We start from the raw sequence: 12,221 nt of genomic DNA, 5'->3' as shown, positions 1-12,221 counted from the left end.
GGGAATACGTGGGATAAACGGGCTTCTGGGAAGAAGCGCCTGGACGGCGACGTCCTAGAGGACCGCGTCTGCTGAGCCCCGATCCCATCAATTTTGCCCTTTTTAGGCTAGACTGAGGGAGCACTTCTCCTAGTATTAAAAATGGCCCGAAGACAGCACAGCGAAATTGAAGGTATTGATGTGGCGTGAAAAGTGAACTGAACGGTGGCAAGGCCCAAACAGGAACGGGAGGACACCGCGAGGACCACCGCCGGCGCCGCGGCAGCCTCCTCGAGCCACCACTGAGGACTCGCTTTCCCAGCGGCCCCCGCGACCCGCAGGGGCAACGAGCCCGGCAGGCCCTCGCGAGCGGGGGCGGGACTGAAGCCGGAAGTCACGTGCGGTTACAGCCGCCCGGGTGAGGCCGCCGTCGTCGCCAAGGCTGGTTGGGGCTGTGACTGTGGGAGGCACCGGAGTGATGGCGGTGGAGACTCTGTCCCCGGACTGGGAGTTCGACCGCGTTGACGACGGCTCACAGAGTAAGGGAGCGGCAGGCAAGGGTTGCGGGTGGACGCTCCACGGCCCGCCTCAGCCCCGGCAGCGCTCCTGCGGGAGGGCTCTGCGTCGCTGTCGGCGCGCAGCCGTCCGCTTCGGGACATTTTCTGCGCCTAGGGGTGTGAGAGGGACGCGCTCGCGAACCTAACTTTCTGGGTTGGGATCCCCGGCGATGCTGGGTCAGGCCCGGCCAGGGCTCGGCCTTCGGGGCGGTGACTGTCCTGGGGAGCCCTCTGTGGCCCGGGGGGCGCGGCGTCCACTTCGTGCAGCCGGGGGCTCGGGCGGGGCGCGCCCGGGATGGCCCGCAACCCGGGGAGCGGAGGCTGCCTTGTCTCTGGCCGCCCGGGGCTTTCGCCAGATCCTCAGAGCGTGCAGTTGTAGGTGAGGCTGAGGTTCGGGTTCCTGTTTCGGTTTCCTGTCTTTCTTCGTTTTCCTCCCAAACCAACTTTTGGAAGTTTGAGTGTTTTTACCTTCATATTCATATGCTTATCTTCGCTAGAAGATAGCGAAAAAGAACTCATTTCGCGGTAAAAAAAAACACGTGAATGTCAAGTTTATCTCCTCCCATGCCTTTTATTTACGTTAAGTGGTATTTTTCAAAAGTGATGTCCTGTAGTTTCCTGCGCACCTAAAAAGGTTTCAGAAATTACAGCAAATCTGCTTCCGATTTTACTTAATAAAATTGGATTGTCTCATTTTAACCTAGCAAATTCAGTTCCACGCAGCAAAATTTAGAGGCCAAACTATTTCAGTGAAACTTTACCTAAGATGAATGCAAATTGGTGATCTGTTTTTTATCTTTGGTGATATGAATCTGTGTAGGTGATATGAGAGATTGGAACATACTGCTTGTGAATTTGTTTTTTTAATGTAGTTTTCTCAAAAGGTGAATGTAATTTTTAAAAATTAGGCATAGGGCTTCCCTGGAGGTGCAGTGGTTAAGAATCTGCCTGCCAATGCAGGGGACACGGGTTCCATCCCTGGTCTGGGAAGATCCCACATGCCGCAGAGCAACTAAGCCCGTGCGCCACAACTACTGAGCCTACGCTCTAGAGCCCGCGAGCCACAACTACTGAAGCCTGAATGCCACAACTGTTGAAGCCCGCGTGCCTAGAGCCCATGCTCTGTAGCAAGAGAAGCCACTGCAATGAGAAGCCCACACACCGCAACGAAGAAGAGTAGCCCCCGGCTTGCTGCAACTAGAGAAAGCCTGCGCGCAGCAACAAAGACCCAATGCAGCCAAAAATAATAAATAAATAAAATAAATTTATTTTAAAAAATTACGTGTAAATTTTGCATAATTTTACAAAAGTCAGGCACATTAGATGTAATTAGGTTTTATTAACCTCTCAGAGAAGCATGAGCTTAATTCAGGATGGTTAGCAGTTTTTCACAAAACATTCCATAAGTTATAAGCTCCTATGCAGCATGAAAAAATGGTCCTAGTGGTATTGAATCTTTCAACTTGTTTACAGAGACGATAACTGTATTTACTGTTAAAGTGAACCGCACCTTGTCATGTATGAAGTTTTATGGACAGAGGTTCCCTACTTTAGTATCTGCAAAATATTGGAATGAAAATATGTTTTGGGTTTGAAAAATGGTTCAATCAGAATGATCTGATTCACTCAAAAGACTTTTTCCACATGCCAGGAACTGTGGTAGGTATTAGGGATACAAAGATAAAACAAGGAATTAAGTCTGTTGGAAGAGATAAGCATGTAAATAGTTTTTGCATTTTTTACTCTTGAAGAATCATTATGGAGTTCTTATTTCAAATCTTTTTATTTTAACTTTTACCAATTTAAAAATTTATCAGCAAGGAACGTTAATGTTATTACAGGTTTTCTCTTGCCTGCTATTTTATGAATTTCCAAACAGACTAAATGAATAATTCATTGGCATGTTTTTCTAGCATTGCCATTAAGAACTCATTTGCTGTTTAAACGCAGCTTTGGTCATTTCCCATGTAACTGAAAATTAGACATGTACCTGGGATTTCGAGAATCTTAATGCAGTTTTTAAAATTTAAGCTGTAGGGAAGAGAGAACCTCTCTTCTCTGTGCCTGGTTTTCATTAATTTTTGGAATATGAATCATATCTAGACAAATTGTTTTCCAGAATTGAATTGCCTAGATTAATACTATAATGAGATGGGAACCTTGATGAACGAATTGATTCACCTGATTTGGAGCATTAGTTGCAAAATAGGGGAGAATGTGAAGCTAGGTCTTTATCCTTAATGAATTAGAACACCTTATCTTAGAGTTGCTTGGCATTGATAATTTGAGGAGAGAAAATTTTTACTTTTTTTTAGAAGACAGCGATTGAATAAAGTAATTCACATCAATAAAAGAAACTGAGTTGGAGTTGAATTTGCTGCCTTTGGAATGAATAATGGATTCTTGTGTTTAATAAGGTGGAATATTTACTGTCATTAACTTTGCTGAGTAGGCAAACTTTTATTGTCCAGTTTATTCCAGTGAGTTCCTGGAGTCATCTATTAATGTGTAAATTCTGTAAATATCAGCACAGTATTCTGTACTCATTGTCCTTTAGTGGCTTTTCCAATTCTATTATCATAGTTAAATAATTAAAACAAAATATCTTGGTAAATTTGAGGCATTACAGGAATAATATGATGAAGCAGGTCTAAAACCATTTAAAAAACAATATTTAGGTGTATTTTTAGACATAGTTTACTGTGTAATTAAGCATTACATTTTAAAATTTGGCTTCTATGACAACAGATTTTTGCACCTAAATCAGGTCATGATTTTTTTTTTTTTTTTTTTTTTTGCACAAAAAAGTTGTTTATGACTAAAACATAGAATCAGGACATTGAGTTGTCTAAGACATTATTCACATTTTTTAGATTTTGGAGTAAACGGTATAGTAACTTTTTCATAGTATTTTAAAGTTGCAGTTTTAAGATGATATATCTAAATGGTAACATCTACTGTTTTTTACAATTATCGTATCTATTTGGAAAAGATTGAAAGTTCAATTATTGTTTAACTTTAAAACTTTATTTTCAAGAAGTTCAGACATTCCGAAGTGATACATTAACAATGCTTACTATCTACTTTGCTGTGACTTGAGATTATTTGAAGTAAATGTCTTGTAATTCATTACTTATACTTATTACAAACTTTTAAAATTTAAATTTAGAAATTCATGCTGAAGTCCAGCTTAAGAATTATGGGAAATTTCTTGAGGAGTATACCTCTCAATTGAGAAGAATTGAGGACGCACTGGATGATTCAATTGGAGATGTTTGGGATTTCAATCTTGATCCTATAGCACTAAAGGTTTGATTTTGTTTTATTTTTTAATTTATGTATACTTTTTAAGGACATACTGTATCTTGAAAACAGTTTTCAAAATTGGGATATGTATTTTTATTGTTTGGAATCTAAAATAACTAAAATAAACTTGGAGAAAAATGGTTAATTTCCTTTCCTCTAAGCCATGCATGTGTTTTTGTTTTTGTTTTCCTTTTTAAAGAATGACACAAACTCAGAAGTCTTTAGTGTCAGAGAATGACACGAACTCCAACTCTTTGAGCTAACTTGTTTTTCATTATCAAGAAAATGAAGAGGATTGGAATAGCATATTGAAACTTTAGTTGTTTTTTTTATTGAGGTTATTTTACATACAGTGAGATGCATAGATTTAAAATACTGTTCAGTGAATTTTACCAAACACCTATTCCCATGTATCTCATATCCCAATCAAGATGCTGAATATTTCTATGATTTCCCAAAAGCTCCCTTATGCTATTTAGGGGACCTTAATATGGGAGTGATTTTTTAAAGATATAAAATAAGTCACTCCTGTTCTGTTCCATTTTGAGGTAGTTCTGTTTTGTTTTATCTTTGAAACTGTTGGCGCGTAAGTAATAGCTGACATTTATTGAGTACTTATTATGTGCTAGACGCTGTCCTAAGTCACATGTTGACTTACTTTAATAACAGCTTTCCTGAGATGTAATCCGTATATCGTACAATTCTTTGGTTTTTACTGTATTCATAGAATTGTGCCACCATCACCAGAGTCAATTTTAGAACATTTTCACCAGCCCGAAAAGAAATCCCATAGCCATTAGCAGTCACTGCCCATCTGGTGTGGTGCTAGTGCTGAGTACAGGGTTGAACACAAGTTTTCATAGAAGAGAGATAGTCTCAGTTTGTGTACTTAGAATTTTCATGATTTTTTTCAAATTATAAAAATTTTATTTTCCTTTGTTTCTACAGCTTTTGCCTTATGAACAGTCTTCCCTTTTGGAACTCATAAAGACTGAAAACAAGGTACCGATTCCTAAACCTAAAAATCTATTTTTAAAATGCTTTAGTTATCTGCTATAATTTGCTTTTTTCCTTTTGTGTTTTTACTCATGAAACTAGGTCTTAAACAAAGTCATCACTGTTTATGCTGCACTTTGTTGTGAAGTCAAGAAATTAAAATACGAGGTAATTATTTGTACTCTTAAGACATTAAAAACATGATTTAAAAGCAAATATGTGCTTATATGTGTACAGTGTGCATAAATATTTAGTGAATGCTGAATGAACTGTATATGTATAATAGTAGTAATAATGAGTACCATTCACTGGGTGTTTACTGTGTACCAAACACCATGCTAACCCCGTTAATGCTAATAACCACCCAGGAGGTACGTGAGGAATAGATGAGGAAACCGAAGCTAAAAGAGCGTCACTCACCTAACATTTTACTGGTAATAATGGTTTGAGTCTGGGTCTGCATTCCTTCTGTGTTACTTGTCATATGTAATGGCTTTCTGGATATAACTGATTTTTTTTTCTTTTCTTTTTTTTTTTTTTTTTTTTTTCTTTTTTTTTGCGGTATGCGGGCCTCTCACTGTTGTGGCCTCTCCCGTTGCGGAGCACAGGCTCCGGATGCGCAGGCCCAGCGGCCATGACTCACGGGCCCAGCCGCTCCACGGCATATGGGATCCTCCCAGACCGGGGCACGAACCCGTATCCCCTGCATCGGCAGGCGGACTCTCAACCACTGCGCCACCAGGGAGGCCCGATTTTTTTTTAAAGCTTTGAATTTTTAATATGTTCTGTGTTTCCTCACCCATGAGCCATTAAAACTCTGGTAGAAGATGGTAAACTTTATCTTTTTTTCTCTACCTTTTTGATACTATGTGGTTGCTTTTTCTCTCCTGAACTAGTGGGAGGATGTGGGAAATTACAGAGTGGTCAGATAAGACAAAGTAAAGCCTAAAGAAATCAAGAAATAAGGTTGAGTATCAGTAATATCTTTGGTACTCTAAAGATAAATTACATGTACCTATATTGCAAGCAGTTTTTGAATTTAAGTGAATTTATGTGTGTGATGTAGTCATCTGCTTACTATTAAATAGGGATAACTAAGCTTAGGAATTTAAAAACAAAATAGCAACCTTATAAAATTATTTTAATTTTTTTTAAACAGGCTGAAACTAAATTTTATAATGGTCTCTTGTTTTATGGAGAAGGAGGTAAGTTTTAAAATTTCACATTGTAATGTTGTGATGCTTTTTTTGCGATTGAAATGAACAAAAAGTTCACTGGCAATTCTAGGACTGTCATGATCATGTGAAGTATTAGTGTGAGAAAATAAACATTCAGATTTTTTGTCGGTTTATATTTTTGTTTGGTAAACAGGTAAAAAAACCTCAGTGATGAAGCAGCAGCAAATTCTGTATGAATTTATTTTGATATTTTTATAAATTACAAAGCACTGTAGCTAGATGAGGATTTTCCTTGAATTCATTAAATAGTGAAACAGATAGTTACTTTTAATTGTGTGATTAATGATTGTTTCATTTTTCTCTTCAGTGTAAAAATTCTGTTTTCAATACTATGCAGATTAGAAGATGTCCTAATGAATAAAAATCACAATTTTTCTTTTGGTGTTGATTAAAATAAAAAATTGAAATATTCTTCATGTTGCCTTTTAAAGCTACAGATTCCAGCATGGTGGAAGGTGATTGCCAAATTCAAATGGGGAGATTTATTTCATTCTTACAGGTAAATGGTTTTTACTTTTTATTGAGCCTTTTCTTTGAAAAGTTTGAGTAAATCACACATAATCAGAAAAGAGTTATGAAACCTTCAAATGCTAAGAACGTGTACTGTGAGGGTAAGGTACTTAGTTGGCAATGGATTAAATTGATAGTTAAGGAGATTGTAATTCCTGGAAGATTTTCATAGCATTTTTAGTAAGATAAGCTATCAAAATAAGTTTCTTGGTATAATTTCATTTATGGACAGTTTATCACCATGCCTTTTAAAATAATTTAAATTTTGTACCTGGTAGGAAAAGATACTTTATGTTCGAAAAAGTTGTTAATGGAGATCATTAAGCTGTTATGTGAGCAATGATGAGGTTTAAAAGCAGCAGCACATGATGCTTCTAACCAGATGTTTCAGTTTAGATATGCTTTTCATCACTGCAAAGTTTTAGTTATTCTAGGTCGTTTGGTTTATCAAAAGAATGGAATAACTTTTGTTTCTCTGTTATAAAAGCAATGCTTATATAATATGACAAAGGCAAAAATTGGAGATAAGGAAACAGTACTCATAATCTCACTTACCTTCTGACTGTTGGATATAAGATTTAATATATTTTATTGAATCAAGCATGCTACAATATTCAAATCTTTTATATCTTTACTACTTTTTTTGGTCTTCTTACCTAACTGAGAGCATTTTGTTGAAATTATCCTCTATGATGGTATGTGTCAGTCAGGGTTCAGTCCAGAAAACAGATCACATGAGGTATTTCAAAAGGGGAGATTTAATAGAGCTACCATATTATCGAGCAATGCCACTCCTGGGCATATATTCTGAAAGACAAAAACTCTAATTCAGAAAGATACATGCACCCCAGTGATACAGCGTTATTTATAATTGCCAAGATATGAAAGCAACCTAAGTGTCCATCAACAGGTGAATGGATAAAGAAGATGTGGTACATATATACAAAAATGGAATATTACTCATCCATAGAAAAGAGTGAAATAATGCCATTTGCAGCAACAGAGCTGGACCTAGAGATTTTCATACTAAGTGAAGTAAGTCAGACAGAGAGAGGCAAATGTTATGTGATATCACTTATATGTGGAACCTAAAAAATAATACAAATGAATTTGTTTACAAAACTGAAACAATCTCACAAACATAGAAAACAAACTTGTGGTTACCAAAGGGGGAAGGTGGTGGGGAGCGATAAATTAGGAGCTTGGGATTAACAGATACACAATACTACACATAAAATAGGTAAACAACAAGGATTTACTGTATAGCACAGGGAACTATACTCAGTCTTTTGTAATAACCTATAATGGAAGAGAATCTGAAAAAATATATATAATTGAATCACTTTGCTGTACATCTGAAACTAACAGTATTATAAATCAACGATACTTCAATTAAAGAAAGAAAGAGAAAAAAATAGAGGAGATTTAATATAGAGAATTGGTTCCATAAGAATTGGAGGGCTGAAAGAAAAAACAGTGAGGTAAGCCAGAGGAAGCAGATATCACCTCTACATCTAGGGTAAAAAAGGGAAAAGGTTCAGGTTGCCAGAGTCTGGGAGCTGTAAGAGGAGGAGCCCTAGGGAATTAGTATCATACCTCTGAGGAAGCAGTGCTGCCTGGTTGCTGCTGGTAGAGTTTAAAATTGAAGATTGGTTCTGTAGTGCTGAAAGAAGCAGGAGCCTGGGGCAAGCTGCCATTGCTGGGGTGAACTGCTCCTGCCTGGATTATGTTGATAAAAACAGCAAGAGATAGGAAGGATGTCCATTTCCTGCCTTCTAGTCTGCTTTTAATGCCACCTGTTGGCAGAACCTAACAGGAAGCCTGCTGGGCAGGAGTCTAAGAAATGTTAATTTACAAGGTTGAAGTGAATGTGTCAGTTTCTCTAGTTTTGTCAAATTTTGCATTTCTTACTTTGAGGATGTTTTATTTGGTGCATACAAGTTTATAATTGTTCATAATTACCAGTAAATGGAATCTTTTATTGTGTGGTGACCTTCTTAAGCTGTGATAATAATTATGTATATAATATATAATTACATATATGGTCATTAGCTATAGTGATGCTAATAAAATCTATTTGATATTAATATCATGGCCCCAGCTCTGTTTTAGTTAGCATTTTCTTTTTTTAAATTCTTTTTATTCTTTCAGCCTTACAGTGTCATTATGTTTTAGTTGTGTTTCTTTAAAACTGCATCTATCTGGATTTTGCTTTTTTATACAATCTGAAAATTTCTGTGTTTTAATTGGTTAATTCTGTTTCTATTTGTCTTATATAAATAATGTATTATGTATCTGGACTTATTTCTGCCTTTTTGTTTTGTGCTTTCTATTTGTCCTGCATTTTCTGTTCTTTCCTCTGCTTTTATTAGACTTTTAGAAGTTTAATAAGAAATGTAAAACTAGAGCTGTTTAAATAAAATTGAAATGTATTATTTTCACTTTCAAAAAATTTAAATTGTGGATCTAACAGCTGCATATGATTCCATTTTTAAACATTCAACAAATGTTTTATGAGCCTAGCATATGTTAGAAACTGTTCTTGGTGCTTGGGATACAGCAGTGCACAAAACCAACAGAAATTTCTGCCCTCATAGAGCTTACAGTTTAGAGCAGCCATAGGTTTAATTAGGTTCTAAATATTTTAGGATAGATGTGAGTTAACTATTTAATGACAAACATATTCCTGGGATAATTAATATTTCACTTGATGCGTGCCAAGCCTGTTTATAGATAAGGTTCAAGGTAATAAACATTTGAAGTTATTTCAGAGTGATTTCTGAAGACCCCTTCCCCTCCTTGTCATACTTTCTAAACTGGCAGCTTCTGAGCTTCTTCATTCATTCAGATGTTCACTCATTTATTCATTTAATAGGCAGACATTTATTGAGAAGCAATTGAGGGTTAGCCACCATACTGGGCAGTGGCCGTTCAAGGAAGGAATAAGACAGTCTCTGTCAGTTAGGAATTGTATGAGTAATGAAAACAAGACTTAAAATAGAAGGATGAGTGAAATGCTGTAGGGGCAAAGAGGTAGAAATAACGTTGGGGGGTGAATTAAGAACTGATTGCTGAAGTTGTCTTTCTGCAGGTTAACTGGAGATTTTTAGTAGAAAACTATTTTGCTTTTGTTTAGCATTGTTACCGTAAAATTCAGTCAGAAGTAGTGACATTTACTCAACTTGTAACATATACTCAACTTGTCATTTCAGGAACTGTCTTGTTTTGTTACGAGGTGCTATGAAGTGGTGATGAATGTAGTCCATCAGTTGGCTGCCCTCTATATCAGTAACAAGTAATGGATTTTAGAAATGTTTTTACATTTTTAATAGAGATGCAGGAAATGTTTTTCTTAAACTAGCTAAATATCTGAAAGTTTTTCGTTTGTTCACTCACTTATTCACTCATTCCTTCATTCACTTATTCTGCGTTCTTTGAACACTCATGATGTTTTAAACGCTACTTGATGTGTGTAATCCATAGGTTAGTAAGACAGTTTCTGCCATGGTGAATGAGCCCATTATCTGTCTGAACGAGAACGTTGACAGAATAATCTTAAAGAAATCTGATTGTATAGAAAAGGCTAATACAGAATTAGTATATGTACCAAGTTCTCTCTACTTATTTCCTCTTTCCTTTACACTGAATTAAAGGAAATCCAAGGTCCTTGGATTAGAATCATGTGACACTTTTCTTAAACTGTAGAATCTTGGGGAGTGGGGCTAGGTAATTACCCTGAAAAATTTTTGTGAGTAATTCTAATGCTCTTCCAAGTTTGGGGACCACTGCCCTAAATCAAGAAAAAGACCAAATTTTCATAGAGCCCTTAGTATTCTTAACCATCACAAAGTAATATCTTGCATTTGATTAAAACTGTATACTTAAAATTTTTCCCATTTACTACTTAATTATAATGTTACAAAACTTTGTTTAGATATATGACTAGGGATTCTCAATTATGAGAAGAGAGATAACTGAAGCCCAAAGGAATTATTTGCCAAGATTCCATAGCAAGTTAGGTACTGCTCTTTTGGTCACCAGTCCATTCATTGTTGTTCTTACTATACCATGCTGCATCTCAACTCTCTTTATAAAGTGAAAGACTGTGTTAACTGTTTCTCATTCTCATGTTTTTCCAGTCAGTCAGTTATTTATTTTATGTTCTGTGCTCTCACTGAAGTTCTCCTCATGGCAGAAATGAATGAGAGCACAGCTCCCCCCAACCCCTGCTGTACTTGGTGTGTAATTCAAAGAGACTCCCCACTACCACACTGCTGCCCTTGAAAGAGGAAATTTGTCTGAATTTTGTGTTTAATTTTTTAAATATTCTATCTTGTGGGATATTTATATATGCTTTGATATACAAGTATTAATTTATTTACTGTTGAGTAGATTGACTCTCTAGGAAGTAAAATTGAATTATCCTGGGGCTTTTGACTTTGGTATAATCCCATTTGTATGCATTGTTTTTTCAGTAGGAATGAGAATGCTAGCAATAAATCCAACTGAACAGAGGTCTAGTTCCCAAATGCCAGTTTGGGTGGGCTAACAAAGATTCTAGTTGAAAATCGAGAAGTTCTGATAGTTTAGAAAGAAATAAATACCAGTTTTGTTATTTCTTTAGCTCCATCCCAAGTTAGATCCTTTAGGTTTGAATGGCTAAGGTTATTCATGGGCTGCATATTGACATATACCTACCCACTGAGGAGTTGGGTGTAGGCAAGGAGAGCCCCGACTCTGTATGTACAAGTTACCTGCTTGGGAAAGTGGAACACGATAATAATTCTTTGGGTCGTGTAAATTTTAGTGACTAAAGCCTAAATAAAAATAAATACGTATTAAAATTCCAAGAGCTTCTGCTGTTATGTGTTTTCCTTAAACATGAACTGTGACAAAAAAGGAGATTTTTTTTTTTTTTAACTTGGGTGTTATTTTATTACAGGATTGCACCCAAAATTATAGAGACAACTGGAGTTCATTTTCAGGTAAAAGTAATTTAACTTGACCTGTAAAATTGTAATTTTTAGTATATTTTACTTTGGAGTTTGTATGATTGGGGAGTACAACAATTATTGCAAGGCTCTTAAAAGAGTTCTTTTTTTTTTTTTTTTTTTTTTGCATTTGTTCTCTTTCATCTGTGAAGTTGATGAGGCATTACTGACCCACTATCAGTGTAACTCTTCCTAGTATTGGCCCAATGCAGACTCTCCAAGTGGTCTCTTCAGAGAATCTACAGTATCACGATTAAGGATGAAATGTTGGGTGAAGGGTTTCCCAATTTAAGGCTGATGGTTCCATCTGGGGATTAACAGTTTCATCTGTAGTTTAATTTACCCACTGCTTTAATTTAGTAATTAGCCCAAGTGTGTTTAACTTAAAAAATCCACATGAAGCTTAACTTCTAACTAGTGATTAAATGATAATCATTTAAGGTTTTTTGACAGACTATGTATGAGCACTTGGGAGAGCTGCTAACGGTTCTGCTTACCCTGGATGAAATTATTGATAATCATATCACATTGAAAGACCACTGGACTATGTACAAAAGGTGAGCCAATTACAATGTTTAAAATACTCTCTTTGTATAGGTAGTGTATTAGTAAAAAATAAATAAACATAAATAGTACAGATCCGT

The 12,221-nt window shown here is 36.5% G+C and overlaps 1 protein-coding gene across 2 annotated transcripts in view; it reads left to right on the top strand.

The window, feature by feature from the left end:
* The first annotated feature begins 391 nt into the window (after nt 1–391).
* WASHC4 (WASH complex subunit 4) overlaps nt 392–12,221 on the top strand; it is a 55,813-nt gene continuing 43,983 nt past the window's right edge. For both annotated transcript variants that reach the window (XM_081249072.1, XM_081249071.1), the window contains exons 1-9: nt 392–518; nt 3,706–3,845; nt 4,791–4,844; nt 4,941–5,006; nt 5,998–6,043; nt 6,508–6,575; nt 9,799–9,881; nt 11,529–11,571; nt 12,031–12,134. In XM_081249072.1, coding sequence (XP_081105198.1) covers nt 458–518; nt 3,706–3,845; nt 4,791–4,844; nt 4,941–5,006; nt 5,998–6,043; nt 6,508–6,575; nt 9,799–9,881; nt 11,529–11,571; nt 12,031–12,134 — 665 coding nt within the window. In that variant the 5' untranslated portion in view covers nt 392–457. The remainder of the gene's footprint in view (nt 519–3,705; nt 3,846–4,790; nt 4,845–4,940; nt 5,007–5,997; nt 6,044–6,507; nt 6,576–9,798; nt 9,882–11,528; nt 11,572–12,030; nt 12,135–12,221) is intronic.

The sequence above is a fragment of the Mesoplodon bidens genome, assembly GCF_964165515.1.
Source record: "Mesoplodon bidens genome assembly, chromosome: 11".
Lineage (NCBI taxonomy): Eukaryota > Metazoa > Chordata > Mammalia > Artiodactyla > Ziphiidae > Mesoplodon > Mesoplodon bidens.
This window is presented reverse-complemented; position numbering and strand designations above follow the sequence as displayed.